This window comes from Heptranchias perlo, chromosome 9 (genome assembly GCF_035084215.1).
Source record: "Heptranchias perlo isolate sHepPer1 chromosome 9, sHepPer1.hap1, whole genome shotgun sequence".
Lineage (NCBI taxonomy): Eukaryota > Metazoa > Chordata > Chondrichthyes > Hexanchiformes > Hexanchidae > Heptranchias > Heptranchias perlo.
This window is the reverse complement of record NC_090333.1, coordinates 41,769,005-41,787,489: the sequence shown is the minus strand read 5'-3', so window position 1 is coordinate 41,787,489 and position 18,485 is coordinate 41,769,005. Positions and strand designations below refer to the sequence as shown.

At 40.0% G+C, this 18,485-nt stretch overlaps 1 protein-coding gene across 4 annotated transcripts in view; it reads left to right on the top strand.

The window, feature by feature from the left end:
• patj (PATJ crumbs cell polarity complex component) overlaps positions 1 to 18,485 on the top strand; it is a 355,365-nt gene that overhangs the window by 119,741 nt on the left and 217,139 nt on the right. For all 4 annotated transcript variants that reach the window (XM_067990267.1, XM_067990266.1, XM_067990265.1 and 1 more), the window contains 4 exons: positions 1,573 to 1,692; positions 6,012 to 6,083; positions 9,068 to 9,245; positions 11,423 to 11,533. In XM_067990267.1, the coding sequence (XP_067846368.1) occupies positions 1,573 to 1,692; positions 6,012 to 6,083; positions 9,068 to 9,245; positions 11,423 to 11,533 (481 nt within the window). The remainder of the gene's footprint in view (positions 1 to 1,572; positions 1,693 to 6,011; positions 6,084 to 9,067; positions 9,246 to 11,422; positions 11,534 to 18,485) is intronic.

Here is an 18,485-nt window from a genome sequence, read left to right as displayed (position 1 = left end):
GGACATGATTGAGGTGTACAAAATTATGAGGGGCACAGATAGGATGGATGCTGGGGAGCTTTTTCCCTTCGTTGAGGGTTCTATAACGAGCGGGCATAGATTCAAGGTAAAAGGCGGGAGGTTTAGAGGGGATTTGAGAAAGAACTTTTTCACCCAGAGGGTGGTTGGAGTCTGGAACTCACTGCCTGAAAGGGTTGTGGAGGCAGGAACCCTCACAACATTCAAGAAGCATTTGGAATGCCATAGCATACAAGGCTACGGACCAAATGCTGGAATATGGGATTAGATTAGACAGGGCTTGATGGCCGGCGCGGACACGATGGGCCGAAGGGCCTCTATCCGTGCTGTATAACTCTATGACTCTATATGACAGGCTTGTGATTTTGTTATGAACCTGACCTATTTGACAAATATCAAGAGGATTTTGTCGTAATTCTAAAATAAGCAAACTTTCTGTTTTGTGAATTGTGAAATTAAGAGGAGATGCTGTAAGACAATTTAGTAGATGTCTTTCGTTTTGTGGTGTAAAATGATCCTAGTTCCATTTGAAAATGGAAATTGTTCCTCCCCATTCTGTGTAACCCAAAATAGACAACAGTTTATGCTTTAATTTGTGGGATGAAAGGGACATTGCTACTAAATTTCAGTTTACACATTTTCACATGAAAGCAAAGCCATTTTCCTTTAATTAAATTTAAATTTTTATTAATGTTTATGATAGAGTAGTAGAGTTGGTGTAACGTTGAGAGATTCTACTTTTTGGTAGTGGTAATAAAATGTGTTGCTGCAGTTGGAAGGCATATTATACACAATAAAGAAAGCTGCCCAAGATAAAAATTTAATGTTGAGCAGATTGAATTAATTCTTGGTATCCTTATTTCTCCCCTCCTCTGATGAATTGAAAAATTAAAACAAAACTGTTTACAGTTCTGGTAATGGTGGCCAAAAAAATTGTGGCATATTTAAGTCATGGCTGGTAGTGAGATGTGATAAATATTTATAATTTAGTACTTGTGAGTTATTAAGAGGAAACATATCAATTTTTTCTGCCAATTTTCTCCTTGTCCTTCCTAACCTGAAGACACCAAGTTTTTGCTTGTGATATGGTTCCACAAGTCCTGATACCCTCTGGGAGCTTTAGCTTTCCCAAATGGCCTCTGTTCATTTGTGAAGCTTGACTTTAAATATCGGCAGTCTTTTTAATCATGGTGATCAGAACAGCCAACCTCAATCCTGTCCTTACCTGATGTCCCCATGCATACATTTCCAGTAGAATAGCAATCAGGAGTTAAAAAACTTGTCCATTTATTTCTCCTCCCTGACCCATGGGTGCTATGGCCAATTTTAGCACTCCTGCCCCACCTCAGATCAGCTAGACTGGGGATTTAATATGACATCTTCTTGGTCTGTAAGGATCACTTACTCAGTAAATTCACTGAGCTATTGGTGGAATTGGTTTAGTGGAGACAGTTATTGCATCTCATTGCTGGTCATGGTGTAGCCTTTGTATATGTTGATTTAAAAAATTTTGTTTAATAACTTTCTCTTTTTTGGGGTGGGTGGGGAATTTAGGATTACTTATGTACCTGCAAAAGATGTGGATCACTATAAAAGAAGTTTTGCATCAAAACAAACTAGACCCAGCAGTGCTGCAGTATTCGCAACAGAAGCCAGGATGAAAACTGCTGCCAGGTATTTACATTAATCATATTCTATGTTTTGAAAGACAAGTAATTTTTAATAATTTTTTGGATGGACATAGTGCTGAGGATTAATATGCGCAATGCAGAAAGTGTCCACAGAAGATGTCACAGGAATGACCTGAGCCCATTTTTTTAATGAGCATTTTATTTCAAGATGCCAACATTGCAAGCAAAGGGATTACAAGTTGTAAGAGGAAAACTTGGGAACAGTTTTCCTCTGAGAATAAACATTTTTAAATTTTTCAGTTTTATTTACAAGAGACAAATTTATTCACATGCATGAAGTAGTGCCATATATTCTCAACATGGCATTGATCGGAAGGTACATTGATGGCATAGATGTGCTTATTTATACAGAATTTTGACATACTTCAGGTTTAGAGTGGACTTGGGATTTGGATAGCAAAGCTGTTTCGGGGTGCCCAGTAGTTATCCCACCTTTTTAGTGTACGTATTCATTTGCACTTTGCATAATATAACTTCAGATAACAATGTTAGGAAGTATTGTGATGTATCGAGTTATGAAGTGGATAAAGAAAATGTACTGAAGAAGTAACTTTGTTAACGTTCTCTGAATAAAGTACTACATTGACTTTTACAGTAGTTGTTTAATTTGCCAAAATATCTGCAGTGAAGCAAAATTGAATATATTTCTAAACATTGAAAATTAGTGCATTATTAGAATTTTTCTACATCTGAACAGTTCTATTTGCACAAATGATAGAAGCTGTAAAATTACCTGTGAAGAAACATGAAACACAAATTCCCACTATGGATCATAACATCTAATTTGCATCTCAAAGCAAAAAATGTTTCCTGACCAGCTTTGAACTTGGACTGTAATGGAATAAATTGCAGTGGCTTAAGTGGCTATTATGGGTACTGCTGATGCATTGCCTTGAGTTCTTGATAGCCATTATGTAAAAGCTTTTAACAGTGTGTACTGATTAACAGTTGAAAGGAGGGCTAGACCAGTATCTTATTTAGAGCCTGGGCATGCGTATTACATTGGATTGTTGCCCACATTGTCATATTAATGAATTTGTTTATAATCTGTGTTTTGCAAATAATTTGAGAAGATAATTTTCACATTCATCTTCAGAATTTTTGCTAAATACTACTCGCTAAACACGAAAATTTTTTATCAGTGTGAGATGGAATTCCAAAACAAATTTCCAGTACTGTAGCAAACATCCTCCGGACATTCCAGTGGAGCATAATTATTATTGTTTAATGTAGTTGCTGTTATTTTCAATAGACCACATTATCAGACAATATGGAATCTATCAGCAGAATTCTTAACTTTTGTATTTTCTGTTGCTGCATGGTTTTCATGTGTGCGGTCTTGACTGTAGTTGAGGAATATAAGGTGAACTGTTGATTCAAAGTCTTCAGAAGTGGCTCAAGAGTGTCTTAAAATAATGGCTTTCAGTTTTTCTCATATTTGTTAAACATCAATACATTCATTGAAATCCCATGCAAATATTGACACACTCCATGGCACCTCCTGTCTTAACTTCCAAAAGACATAGTAACAGAAGTAGACCATTCAGCCCCTCGAACCTGTTCTGCCATGCAATTAGATCATGGTTGAGCTGTACCTCAACTCCATTTACCCGCCTTCCATATACTTGATACTCTTAGCCAACAAAAATCTACCCATCTTATTCTCAACTGCTATGAAGGATTCAGACATGCAGTCATTAAATGGCTGTACTGCTGAGCAATGTTTGACCATAGAATCCTTCACTAGGAGCAAGCTACTAATATCCCAAGCAGTAGTTAAACAGAGATAGGAAGAGGGGAAAGAAAATTAGATGAATAGCTCAGATGCCAGAAGGTTGAGGAAGAAAGGGTAAAGGTCAAAAGAGTGATTATGAAAGTAAGACAGAAGGGGAGAGAAGAGATACTTAAAAAAAACTCAAGACAAATACCATGGGACACACTGGAACATCCTTGTGGGACTTAATATCTGAGGGCTGATGGTGGTGATGATCCAAGTGATCTATAAATATTGGTGCTAATACTCCAGGTAATCCATAATGTTCCTTGTGGTAATACTCTAAGCAATTTATAGAAGGTGATGGTGGTAATACTTCAGGCAATAGATAAGGGGGCTGTGTTGATGGTGGTAATGCTCCAAGCAGTTTATGTGGTTTGGGGCTGTGTTAGTGGTGGTAATACTCTAGGTAATCAATCAGGGTTGGTGTTGGTAGTGGTAATATTCTAAACCATCTATAAGGGATGGTATTGGTGGTGTAATACTCCAGGTGATCTGTAAGGGCTGGTGGTGATATTTCAGGTGTTCTGTAAGGAATAGTATTGGTGACAATGCTCCTAGCGATGTAAAATAGTGGGTGTTGATGCTGGTAATACTGCAAGCAATCTATGAGGGTGATGTTGGTAATGGTAATAATCATGCACTCTATAAAGGGTGGTGTTGGTAATATTCCAGGTAATCTATAAATATCTGTGATGTGGAGATGCCGGTGATGGACTGGGGTTGACAAATGTAAGGAATCTTACAACACCAGGTTATAGTCCAACAGTTTTATTTGAAAATCACAAGCTTTCGGAGGCTTTCTCCTGACGAAGGAGAAAGCCTCCGAAAGCTTGTGATTTTCAAATAAAACTGTTGGACTATAACCTGGTGTTGTAAGATTCCTTACATTTATAAATATCTGATCAGAGCATTCTGCTTTGGCTACGTGTGCAACATTCCGTCAGCTTTTGTTAATTGCTGCTCTGTGTTGGTTGGATATGTTCAGCATTGAATTTACTAGGACTCCTAAGTCTCTTTCAACTTCACCCTTCATGAAGTATGCATGTTCCACATTTTTCCTTCCTATTTGCAGTACTTTACAGCTAAACTAAACATGAAAATGGGCCATTGTTTGACCCATTTTCATGTTTAGTTTAGCTGTAGTTTCTGGACTGCCTTCTTAAATTCCACTTCTCCTTTGGTATAATCTGCAAAACTAATCAATTTGCAATGAGTTTCAAAATCCAAGCCATAGATATAAATTCAAATCAGTACTGGTCCCAACACTGAGCCCTGGGCAATCCCTCAATACTCCTCACCCCCCTCCACCCCCGCAACCTGACATTATCTCTCTTACATTTTCTACCCTTCATCCAGTTTCTTATCCATGCTCATATTTTGCCCTGAATCCCCACAGTTTTGAGCTTAACTAATAGTCTTTCATGTGGAATTTTATCAAATACCTTTTGAAAGTCTAAATACAAAGTGTCATTGGGTTTACCACATTCAACCTGGGTTGTCACATCCTCAAAGAAATTGAAGAGATTGTTTAACCGGTCTAAAGTTTTGTTGACTGCTGTTTACTACGTTGTTGTTGAACAATGAAGGAAGACTGATGGTTTTGTAGTTGCCTATGTCTGTTTTGTCACCCTTTTTGAATATGGACTCCACATTAGCCTATTCCCACTCCACTCCCCAGTGTCCATTAACTCTCTTAATGATTGTCATTGCCCTTTTATTGTATCTGGCTTTCTGATTTGTGAACATTGCGCAACAAAGATACCATCTTAATTTTACTTCTGTCAAATGCTGCTCTTAGCCATGTTTCTCGAGTTTTCACAAGTGTAAGGAAGCTCTGATATCAGAAAGGAATGAAATACAGTAGAGTTAAAAAGGAAAAACTACAAATGACAAAAATCTGAAATACAAACAGAATATACTGGAAATATGCAGCAGAATTGTCAGCACCCAAAAAGAGAAAAAATGAGTTAATGTTCTGGCTGATTTTGGTGGAGTCTCCACCCAAAACCACAAATGTATCTTTTCACTTTCCAGATGCTGATGAACTGAATTGATTTTCATCAGTTTCTGTTTTTGTTTAACAATTAAAATGCACTGATTTCACCATCAGCCTATGGCAGAATCGTACAGATTTCACTGTTATGCTTCAACAGAAGTAAAAATTAAAATGAATGGTTGCTGTGCTCATTAAGCTGTTCTGTCCCTGCAGTTCAGCTTGTGAGCAGTCAAGCCACCCATTATTAGCAGTACTTTTTATTGTCTCCCATAGAAATACAGAATTCATAGTCAAATTGGAGTCCTTTTCACTAATGCCAGCAATTATGTTTAGTGGTTGATGAATGAATATTAGATTTGATGATGAGTTGCAGTAGTACAAATATTAAATATTTTGTTTTGTTGTTTGGTTTTAAAGTTAAATATATATCCATTATTCTGGCTTGTTTATCTTGGTTTAAGTTAATTGTTGTAATATTAAAATAGACGTTAAATCATATTTCAACATGGCCTTATACTTTTTGGATTAGTGAATTGCCTGAAAGAGAAGAAGGTGAAGGAGAAGAAACCCCAGTCTTGAGTCACTGGGAGGCACCACGAAGGTAAGAGAGCATCAAAATGTTTGACCATTGTTTCCTATATAATTACCCATCCTGTTCCCCTTTATAAATATTTTAGCCTCTACACAACCACATCACCTAGATTGTAGATGATAGTACGCTCTTGCACACAGTGTGGCTGTTTCGCAAGTGAACGGGTAAATATGTGTTTTGAATGTGAGTTCAATTTTAGTTGTTCCTTTCTACCTACCTCCAAAGTAAAATGCTATGTAACCTAGTAACCTACTAAACTTCTAAAAGCCAAAATCCAGGACAAAATGAAGATTTGGGTTAATTAAGGACAGCTAGCCCCATTTTGTGAAAAGTGATTCTTGTTTGACATATTTAATAAAGTTCTGTGAAGAAATAATTGAGTGTGTGAATAAAGGAAATGCGGTGGATGTTATGTATATGTATTTTCGCAGGCATTTCATAAGGTGCTGCATAGGTTTGTTGATAGTAAAGGGAATGTGGCAGCATGGATGGGAAGTTAGTTACAGGACAGAAAACTGTGGTTAATGGATGCTTTTCCAAATGGAGGGATGTAAACAGTGGTGTCCTCAAGGAGTCAATGTTGGGACCATTGCTCTTTAATCGTTTATTTTTCAGATGCTGCGTGACCTGGTATGCATTTCTGCATTTACTATGTACTTCTGAAATGGCATTTTTTACTAACAAACATAGAATGTTACAATCAATCTCTCTTTCTCTAGCTTTCGTGCTCTCTCTCTCTCTTGTGTCCATCGCACTTCGAAGTGACAAAATAAAAGAAAGAATGCCAGTCATTTGCTGTTGGTTTTCTGAGTTTGATAATCTGGCTTTGGATGCCAGATAATTCATAAGCAGTGCCATAGGAGATCAGCAATATGACATATATGCTAAAGTTTGCTTGAGCTATGGGTCTGATTCTGAATCAAAATAATAATTGGGATCATTTTAAGCTGAACTTGTCAGAGGAAAGAAAACATTAAAAAGCACAGACAAATGAATAATAATTATCAAGCGGTAGATTCAGGAGAAAGAAATATAAGTATATGGAAAGATTCAAATAAAGGTTTACCACATCTTAGCTATAATATTTGTAAAAGAAGGTAAAGCTGTATTATGAAGAAATGAAAACCTTTTAATACTTGGGTCAAACAAAATATGCCCTAGAATTTTCAAAGAAGCTCTTAAAAATATTTTTTTGTTGGAATTATGAGTAGTCATTCAATGTTAATTATGTTGTCAGTATTTCTTGTTTACTTTTACAGGATTGAAATATAATAAATATAATATTGTGAACTTTGTATCAAAGTTTTAAATGTTTGCAGTGTCATGTACTTATATACTAAAAATGCAAATATGTTTCAACGCTCTATTTCATTGCATCTGATTCCAACTCATTGCATCTTATTTGTTCTGGTCACAATAGTGCCAGTCTTTGCAGAGAAATAGCCACTCGACCCTGTCAAATTCCTTTTTGGCATCAAGGGAGTGCACCTTAGTCGGTCCAAGACCCTCTTTGGTATATGCACTGTTCAGGAGTGTGGTTAGAACTACACTGTCAGATTCTTGTCTTTCTTATAAAAAAAGGGAGGTTTTATAATCTTCCAGATATGTGGTGCAGTGTTCATTTTAATACATTTGAGTTTAGATTGAGGACACTTTTTTTATAAAACTTTAAGTGTTGGAAGTTTTATGTGACTGTGTCATCTTGATGGCTGCCTATTTCCATCAGCTGCACCAGGGCAGCAGTGGCTGGCATGCATCCTGTGAATGAGGGATCTCCAGTGCAGTTCTTGCATCTTTGTGCACATGATTGATTATTGTAAGAACATACGAAATAGGAGCAAGAGGAGACCATATGGCCCTTTGAATCTGCTCTGCCATTCAATAAGATCATGGCTGATCGTTTACTTGTTCCTTGATTCCTTTAGTGTCCAAAAATCTATCAATCTCAATCTGGGGTAGAGAATCCCAAAGACTCACAACCCTCTGAGTGAAGAATTTTTTCCTCATCTCGGTCCTAAATGGCCGACTCCTTATCTTGAGACTATGACTCCTAGTTCTAGACTCTTCAGCCAGGGAAACAGCCTCTCAACATCTACCCTGTCAAGCCCCCTCATAATCTTATATGTTTCAATGAGATCGCCTCTCATTCTTCTAAACTCCAGAGAATATAGGCCCATTCTACTCAAAATCTCTCCATACAGGACAACCCTCTCATCCCAGGAATCAATCTAGTGAACCTTCGTTGCACCCCCTCTAAGGCAAGTATATCCTTCTTTAGGTAAGGAGACCAAAATTATACACAGTACTCTCAGTGTGGCCTCACCAGAGCCATATGTAATTGCAGCAAGACCTCCTTACTCTTTTACTCCAATACCCTTGCAATAAAGACTAACATATCATTTGTCAATTGATTGCTACCTGATCCATTGTTGAAATTTTTAATTCACCATGTGGTATTGACCAGGTTAATCTGATGCTGTTTCAGTGCATAAGCTAAGAATTATTTTGTTGTCAATACACTCATCATGATTTGCATTTGTAAGATGCATTTGCCTCTTGTGTTTGTGGTATCCAGTTTCTAGAGTAAAGTCTTGTGGCATTATGGATGATTGTGTTTCCTTATGATGGCACTTTTCTCTTCCTATTTATTTGTTGGGTTTATTTTTTGCCGTTTTATGTTGATATTTTCTTTCAGTACTGTGAAAGCAGTCTCTCATAGAAGTACAGGTTCTGGAGGATTTTCTGTTTTTAAAGGTTCAAACCACAAACTATGAGTTTTGGACTTGAGATAAAACTACTTGAATAGAGGGAGGAAATGTCCTTCATTCGAAGAAAAATCTTTTGGCCTTACTTGTCGATATTGACAAATGTTTTGCAGAGAACATGAATTAGTTAATGGTTTTGAATTCGGCAAAAAAACCTTTTAAAAAGTAGGCAGCAAGTTTCATTCGCCTTCACAGACTAATTTACAAATGTATTTATCTTCCATGCAGGGTTGAGCTTTGTCGAGTACCAGGGGAGTCACTTGGAATCAGTATTGTTGGTGGCAACACAGTAATAAAACGACTGAAAAATGGGGAGGAGTTAAAAGGAATTTTTATTAAACACGTCTTGGAGGAGAGTCCAGCTGGAAGATCTAATGCTCTGAAGACAGGGGACAAAATTATTGAGGTAAATGATCTTATTTATTATAAATGTTAATGTATTATGATACATGTTCATGCTTAATAAGAACAACGGTAACTGCTACCCTAAATTGTGAAGGGGAGTATCATGGTACACAGAATTTTAATAGTATAGAGGGCTTTCATCGTTCTGTTATTTTTATTTCTTTAAAATGCCTCAGAGCACTAAAGAGAAGCATAATGCATTCAATAAAACTACTATGTATATATGAGGAAGATTTTGTTTTTTTGCTTAAGCAGTATTATAAAGTTACCTATTTAAAAGGAAAACATTAATAAAAATTAAAGTTCAGACTATTCAGCCCCTTAATGTATTCAGTAAGAATTTATGTAATTAGTATACAAATTATCAGTAGGCAGTTGATAAAATAGTAAAGAATACAATACTGTATTTAGGGCTTTTTATTGCTTAAAAAAATAAAAATTCTCTCCAGTATTTTTGTTGTAGTGAGTTTAGTGGCTGAGAATTCACCTCTCTGCACTGAGTATTGTTGCTCTGGTGCTTCTATAACCATAATACGTGTGTGGCAGAAAAAAAATTAGATGTACTTTTATGTGCAGAGGAGAAACTGATCCCTGACTGAGAAATTTCAAATTTTAAAAATTAGCTCATTTTGGTCGCAGAGGGAAGACTTTTAAAAAATTTTTTTCAGTTAAGGGTGTCTTACATTTTTGGGTTTTTACACTGGATATTTTCCTTGGATTCAACAACAACAACTACTTGCATCTGTATAGCATCTTTAACATAGTGAAACGTCCCACGGGAGCATTATCACACAAAATTTAGCATCGCTGATCAGCCCTATAAATAGATGTTTCGTCCCCTATGAACCCAGAGTGTGTCGATACCTGCCCAATACTTAGGTAACTGTAGCAAGTGGTCAAGCAAAACACTCTTGTGACTATATTCCGGTTTTCAGTAACATATCATGTGATCTACTTGTCCTCAGTAGGTTGAAGTATATATACTGTATCAGACTATGACTCAGACAATAAGCCACTAGACAAATTTATTAAGCATTAAACAGGTAAATGAATCATATTCAGTGCAAACAGTATATTTTTCGTAATTTACAAACTTTACTCATCTCATCAGTGTCAAAAACAATAAAGGTGCTTCTCAACATTAAACAGGCCTGTGAAACAAGGGTCTTTTACTGTATACTATCATGAAGTTGCTAAAGTGGTCCCTATGTCTGCTGTTTCAGACTGACTGCCTAAGATTATAGCTCCAAATGTCTTTGTTTTTGTTCCAAGTTCTCATCAATCAAAACTGTATTTTCCTTAATTACATTAGATGGCCAGCTGTTCTCAAGATTTTTGTCATTCAACAAAATGCCTTGATGCCTTCCTGGGGACCTCCTGATCTGTTCCAAAAATTTTGAATGATTTGAGAAATAGATCCCCATCCAAGTACAATGGCAGCAAGCAACTTATGCATGTCAGTGTCTTCAGCATACCAGACCAAAATGTATATTCTCTGGAGCTTGCAGAAGCAGTTAGCAGTAACCATATTTAACAGTGCGTGCTGTGACCAGCGAGAGAGAATCCAATAAATAATCCATCATAAACACAAATGGTTAATTATTGTCATAATGTGGATTAATTGTTAAACAGCTTCTATCGTTTGCTTCAGCAAATATTTCAAAATCATGACATTACAATTAATTCACTTTGAACTAGAAAGTGCATGGGACGTTTTGCTCTGTTAAAGGTGCTATATAAACATAAGTTGTCACTCTTTTCCCCCCCCCCCCCTCTCCCCCTACCCCCCACCACTAACACCAGCTTCCCAAAGCTTGCTTACTCTTTGTTCAGGGTAAGCAATCTTCTCACAAACAGATACTGTACGAGGTTTGCTGCCAGGGGCAAAGAACGACAGCCTGGTGGAAACCCTCCATCTGATCTTTCCTCTCCCTAGCCGCCTCCCCACCCCCCCTCTCCAATACCCCATCGTACAAGTCTGCCTGTTATACACTGCCTTTTTGCACTGCTTGGAGGAGTGGGGAATCCAGCCTCTGTTGTTCCATCTATAGCACACCACCATCAGCTGCTTGAATTCTAAAAACATCACTGTTTTAAGCAGATCATATAACATTGCTTCAACATACCAGACATTGAGGAAGACAAACAGAGTCAACTGATTCTTAATGTATATCACAGGTTTCTGGCGTAGACCTACAAAATGCCACACATGACGAAGCAGTGGATGCCATAAAAAATGTGGGGAATCGGGTTGTTTTTGTGGTTCAAAGCTTATTGCCTACTCCAAGGGTAAGTAAAAACTAGAAAAATTTGTTAAGATTAACAGTGTCATTTTTGAAGACAGCTGTATTAGGTGCTTCTGCAAGCATGTGAATCTATGCGATGGGGTTTAATGATTATTTCATTACTGGGTGAATGTGCTGGTAAGTGTCCTTAAGAAGGTTGGGAAGTGATGCACCATAGAATCATAGAAAGGTTACAGCACGGAAGGAGGCCATTCAGCACGGAAGGAAGCCATTCAGCCCATCAAGTCCTCGCCTGTTCTATGCTAGAGCAATCCAGCTAGTCCCACTCCCCCGCCCAATCCCCGTAGTCCTGCAAATTATTTCCTTGCAAGTAGTTATCCAGTTCCCTTTTGAAAGCCATGATCGAATCTGCCTCCACCACCCCCTCGTGCAGTGCATTCCAGGTCCTAACCACTCGCTGTGTGAAAAAAACGTTTTTCCTCATGTCACCTTTGGTTCTTTTGCCCATCACCTTAAATCTATGTCCTCTGGTTCTTGACCCTTCCGCCAATTGGAACAGTTTCTCTCTATCTACTCTGTCTAGACCATTCATGATTTTGAATACCTCTATCAAATCTCCTCGCAACCGTCTCTGTTGCAAGGAGAGCAACCCCAGCTTCTCCAGTCTATCCGCGTAACTAAAGTCCCTCATCCCTAGAATCATTCTGTAAATCTCTTCTGCACCCTCTCTAAGGCCTTCACATCTTTCCTAAAATGTGATGCCCAGAACTGGACACAATACTCCAGCTGTACTTTTGTACTCTATGCCTCTAAATATAAAGCCCAGGATCCCATATGCTTTTTTAACCACTTTCTCAACCTGCCCTGCCACCTTCAGTGATTTGTGCACATATACCCCCAGATCTCTCTGTTCCTGTACCCCTTTTAGAGTTTACCCCTCATTCTTCCTACCAAAATATATCACTTCGCATTTTTCTGAGTTAAATTTCATCTGCCACGTGTCCACCCATTCCACCAGCCTGTCTATACCCTCTTGAAGTCTATCACTATCCTCCTCACTGTTTACTACCCTTCCAAGTTTTGTGTCATCTGCAAATTTTGAAATTGTGCTCTGTACACCCAAGTCCAAGTCATTAATATATATCAAGAAAAGCAGTGGTCCCAGCACTGACCCCTGGGGAACACCACTGTACACCTCCCTCCAGTCCGAAAAACAACCGTTCACCACTACTCTCTGTTTCCTGTCCCTTAGCCAATTCTATATCCATGTTGCTACTGCCCCCTTTATTCCACGGGCCGCAATCTTGATGATAAGCCTGCCATGCGGCACTTTATCAAATGCCTTTTGAAAGTCCATATACACCACATCAACTGCATTGCCCACATCTACCCTCTCTGTTACCTCATCAAAAAACTCTTTCAGGTTAGGTAAACATGATCTGCCTTTAACAAATCTGTGTTGGCTTTCCCTGATCAATCCACACTTGTCCAGGTTACTGTTAATTCTGTCCCGGATTATCGTTTCTAAAGTTTTCCCCACCACTGACTGGCCTATAATTGTTGGGTTTATCCTTACACCCTTTTTTGATCAAGGATGTGACATTTGCAATTCTCCAGTCTCTGGCACCACCCCTGTATCTACAGATGTTTGGAAGATTATGGCCAGTACCTCTGCAATTTCCACCCTTACTTCCCTCAGCAACCTAGGATGCATCTCATTCGGTCCGGGTGACTACTTTAAGTACAGCTGGCCTTTCTACTACCTTTTTATCAATTTTTAGCCCATCCAGTATCTCAACTATATCTTCCTTTACTGAGACTGTGGCAGCATCATCTTCCTTGGTAAAGACAGATGCAAAGTACTCATTTAGTACCTCGGCCATCCCCTCTGCCTCCTTGAGTAGATCTCCTTTATAGTCCATAATCAGCCCCTCCTCTCCTCTTACTACCCGTTTACTGCTTTAGAAGACTTCTGGATTCCCTTTTATGTTGGCCGCCAGTCTATTCTCATACTCTCTCTTTGCCCCACTTATTTCCTTTTTCACTTCCCCTCTGAACTTTCTGTATTCTGCCTGGTTCTCACTTGCTTTATCAACCTGACATCTGTCATACGCCCCATTTTTTCGTTTCACCTTACTCACTATCTCTTTTGTCATCCAGGGAGCTCTGGCTTTAGTTGCCCTACCTTTCTGCCCCATGAGTACGTGCCTAGAGTGTACCCGAACCATCTCTTCCCTAAAGGCCGCCCACTGTTCAATTACAGTTTTGCCTGCCAATCTTTGATTCCAATTTATCCGGGCCAGATCTGTTCTCATCCTATTGAAATTGGCCCTCCTCCAATTGAGTATTTTTATTTTAGAATGGTCCATGTTCTTTTTCATAGCTATTCTAAACCTTATGATACTGTGATCGCTGCTCCCTAAATGCTCCTCCACTGACACTTGCTCCACTTGGCCCACCTTATTCCCTAGAACCAAGTCCAGCAGTGCCTCCTTCCTCGTTGGGCCGGAAACATACTGGTCAAGAAAGTTATCCTGAACACATTTCAAAAATTCCTCCCCCTCTTTGCTCTTTATATAATTATTGTTATCCCAGTCTATATTAGGATAGTTGAAGTCCCCGGTTATCAGTACTCCATAGCTTTTGCACCGCTCTGTAATTTCCATGCAAATTTTTCCTCTATATCCTTCCCAATAGTTGGTGGCCTATGGAATATACCCAGTAGTGTAATGGCACCTCTTTTATCTCTAAACTCTAACCAAATAGATTTTGTCCTTGACCCCTCCAGGACATCCCCTCTCTCCAGTACTGCAATATTCTCCTTAATCAATACTGCCAACCCCCCTCCTCTCTTTCCTTCCCTATCTTTCCTGAACCAGGAATATTTACTAACCAGGAATATTTACTACCCAATCCTGCCCTTTTTTGAGCCAGGTCTCCGTTAGTGATGCACCAAAGTTATTAATTGTGTCTCTAGACATCTTGGGTAAATTTTAACCCCCATGATCGGGTGGGTTGGGGGTGGGTGGGCAGTGAAAGTAACTACTGCCCTCAATTTCTTTGCCTCCGGATCCTTCCAGAGCACCACCTGTGACATCTCCAGGGTCTCTCAGTCATCTGCACATAAGTATATATGACAGGTAAAAGATGGCTTGTTTACCAAGGCATCCGACTATGTCAACTTCCCCTTTGATGACATCAGCCAGACTGAGCGGGCAGTAGGTTTCAACACTCTGGCTTGCTTCCCATGGGTGCAGGGCACAGTTGATTGCACACATGTAGCAATTCGAAGACCTCCATGTGAGCCAGGACTTTTCATAAACCGAAAGGGATATCACTCCATCAATGCACAGCTGGTTTGCGACCACCGGAGGAGGTTTTTGCAGGTGTGCGTCAAATTCCCTGGCAACTGCCATGATTCCTTCATTTTGTGCGTATGCAACATCCTGGACCTCTCCCATGCACATAATAAACTTAGGGGCTGGCTCCTTGGAGAGAACGGATACTCCCTGCAGACGTGGCTCATGACACCTGAGAGAAACCCCACCAGCGAGGCACAGCAGCGGTACAACGACAGTCACATTACCACCAGGTCTGTCATTGAACAAGCCATAGGAATGCTGAAGATGCACTTCAGGTGCCTGGATCGATCTGGGGGAGCCCTTCAATACTCACCAGCGAGGATATGCAGAATAGTAGTTGCGTGTTGCATCCTGCACTACATCACTCAGCAGAGAGGATTACAGGTAGAGGAGTTTGAATGCACTCATGAAGCATTCTCATCTGCCGGCAATGTTGAAGAAGATGATGAGGAGGAGGACGAAGATGGGCAGCCCATTGTCAGAGCAGCGGTGCACCTGGCTGCCCGTGATGCCAGGGAGTCACCCATATCGAACAGGTTCTCATAATAAGATCTGCAAAGTGAAGATAGTGAACTACTCAGACCACCAGGAACAACCAGCACCCCTCCGTTTGCATAAAACAATCCTTCAACCATGCATACACCCATTTTACACATGCCCAATAGGTGGCATCAAATCTTGGTGTTCATGATGAAGTACATGAAAGGGCACTTTGACAAAAGGAACTCAAGAATTGGCACGATGTGGCAGTGGTGGTGACAATTATAACATTTAATGTCCATTTAACAAAAAACAAATGTAAGTGAAAAACATGACATTCTGTCAGACACCCTTGTGCTTACCCAACTATCTGCCTAACAAAACTCAGTGAAGTGCACGGCTGGATGTGATGTGACGTTGCGCCCTCAGAGGAATTGGTGATTACAAAACCACAGCCTTCCTCTTCCTACCATGTGGTGCATTCCCTGTGGCATCAGCAGAGGTAGTGGCAGGTTGCTCAGATTCATGCTTTGACTACTCAGATGCTTTTGGCCTACGACCTCTGGGTTTTAGAGCCTGTGAAGGCCCTGCCAAAAACTACTCCACCTGCACCTGTGGACTCCGACGTCGGGAGAGGAGACAGCATTGCAGGTACTGGTTGAGGGAGGGGCAACGGGTGGGATATTGAAGCTCTTTGAGTGGAGTCCCCACATCCATGTTCTCTTTCGCCATCATCCCTCTCCCGGGCCGGCGCAACATCACTTCCACCACCCTGCTGGACTGCAGGCTGCTGAGGAGATGTGGCACTTTCTAAGGCCTCGGATGAAGTTTCTGACTGCCTGTTTAAGACGGCAGATGTGTTGTCATCCAGAGTCCACAGGACCGTTGTCATGGCCTGCATGGACTCATTTGAGTTGGACGACTCCATCCTATCTGCTATCGTGGAGAATGTGCGTGACACCTCTTCCATTATCGCGCAAAGATGGAGCTGTACCTCGATCGTTTTCACTCTCAACGATGTCCCCTAGGGTTCATCATCTGGGTCAAGCTGAGCAGAGCTTGGAGATGAATGGGCCCCCCAACGCGGACTCTCCACAGCCTGTCCTGTTACCAGTGTCTGTTCATGCACGCTTGTGTTGAATCACCAGGTGACAACCCAACTATCTGCCTAACAAAACTCAGTGAAGTGTGAGTATCTGTGCTGGTGCACGGCTGGATGTGATGTGACGTTGCGCCCTCAGAGGAATTGCTTTCTTTCATGGCGCGTGCCTCCTCATCAACCCTTGAAGACCCTAGAAGAGAATATAAAGCAATATTAACAATCATCGTAGAAGTTAGTTTGCAGTGAGCCTACTGAGTTGTGCAACAAGTCAATCATTGATAACATCAATTCATGATGTGTGTGAAGGATGTTAAAAGTTGTTGTATAAGAGATTGTTCACAACCAACAGTTAACATGACTTTAATGCACCACTGTTACCGTTAACTTGTAATTCACTTGGAAGAGCTCAACATTAACACTTGATGTCAGGGTCACATTCTGAGAGGGTTGACAACCCTAATTTGATGGATCTTGTAATTTTGTCAGATAGGAGTACTTTTATTCATTCTCTGGATGGGTCATCACATTTATTGCCCATTCTTAGCAGCTCTGAGAAGGTGGTGTTTTCTTCTTGAAAGCAGTTTAATACAACTGAGTGGCTTGCTAGGCAAGGAGCAGTTAAAGTCAACCACTTTGGCGTAGGACTGGGGTCACGTATAGGCCAGACCGAGTAAGGAAAGCAGGTTTCCTTCCCTAAATAACATTAGTGATGATCTGACAGCTTCATGGTGAGTTTTACTGATTTTTTGTTTAAAAAAACTGAATTCAAATTCTCAAACATGGTGGGATTTGAACACATGTTCTCTGGATTATTAGTTCAGGATTACTAGTTCAGTAACAACCACTACACCACCATAACCCGATAATATTTATGGTCAATATAGTCTGGGCTCCTAGAATGCACAATTCCATGGCCGTGGAACTTAGCACATCCTGTGAATTTCTCCCCAACCAAGTTGTTGCTTTGTTTTTCTTTTCCGAACAGTTTTTCTTTCCTGAACAGTTAGAACTGTATTGAAACTTGCGTTCTGCATCCAAATTGTTTCCTGTGACACCACTCTTCTAATCCCCATTAATATGCACACCCTTAATCTTACATCTTTGCTGATGACACAAAGGTAAAATAAAATTGTTGGACTATAACTTGGTGTTGTAAAATTGTTTACAATTGTCAACCCCAGTCCATCACCGGCATCTCCACATGATGACACAAAGGTAGGTAGGAAAGTAAGTTGTGAAGAGGACATAAGGAGTCTGCAAAGGGATATAGATAGGTAAAGTCAGCGGGCAAAAATTTGGCAGATGGAGTATAATGTGGGAAAATGTGAACTTGTCCACTTTGGCAGGAGGATTAGAAAAACAATATATTATTTAAATGGAGAGAGATTGCAGAACTCTGAGGTACATAATCACTCGTTGTACTTGTGATTTGGGAAGGCAAATGGAATGCAGTCATTTATTGAAAGGGGAATGGAATATAAAGGTAGAGATGTTTTGCTACAGTTGTACAGGGCATTGGTGAGACCACATCTAGAATACTGTGTGTAGTTTTGATCTCCTTATTTGAGAAAGGATGTAATTGCTTTAGAGGCAGTTCAGAGAAGGTTGACTCGACTGATTCCTGGGATGAGGGGTTATTTTACGAGGAAAGGTTGGACAAGTTGGGCCTGTATACATTAGAGTTTAGATGAATGAGAGGGGATCTTATTGAAACAATTAAGATCCTGAGGGGACTTGAAGGGGTAGACGCTGAGAGGATGTTTCCCTTGTGGGAGAGACTCGAATTGGGCACAGTTTAAAAATAAGGGGTCTCCCATTTAAGACGGAGATAAGGAGAAATATTTTCTCTGAGGATCGTGAGTTTGTGGAACTCCCTTCGCCAGAGAGCAGTGGAAGCAGTGTCGTTGATTATTTTTAAGGCTGATTTAGATAGATTCCTGATTAACAAAGGAGTCAAAGATTATAGTAGGTAGACGGGAAAGTAGGGTTGAGGTCACAATCAGATCAGCCATGATCTTATCAAATGGCAGAGCAGACTCGAGGGGCCGAAT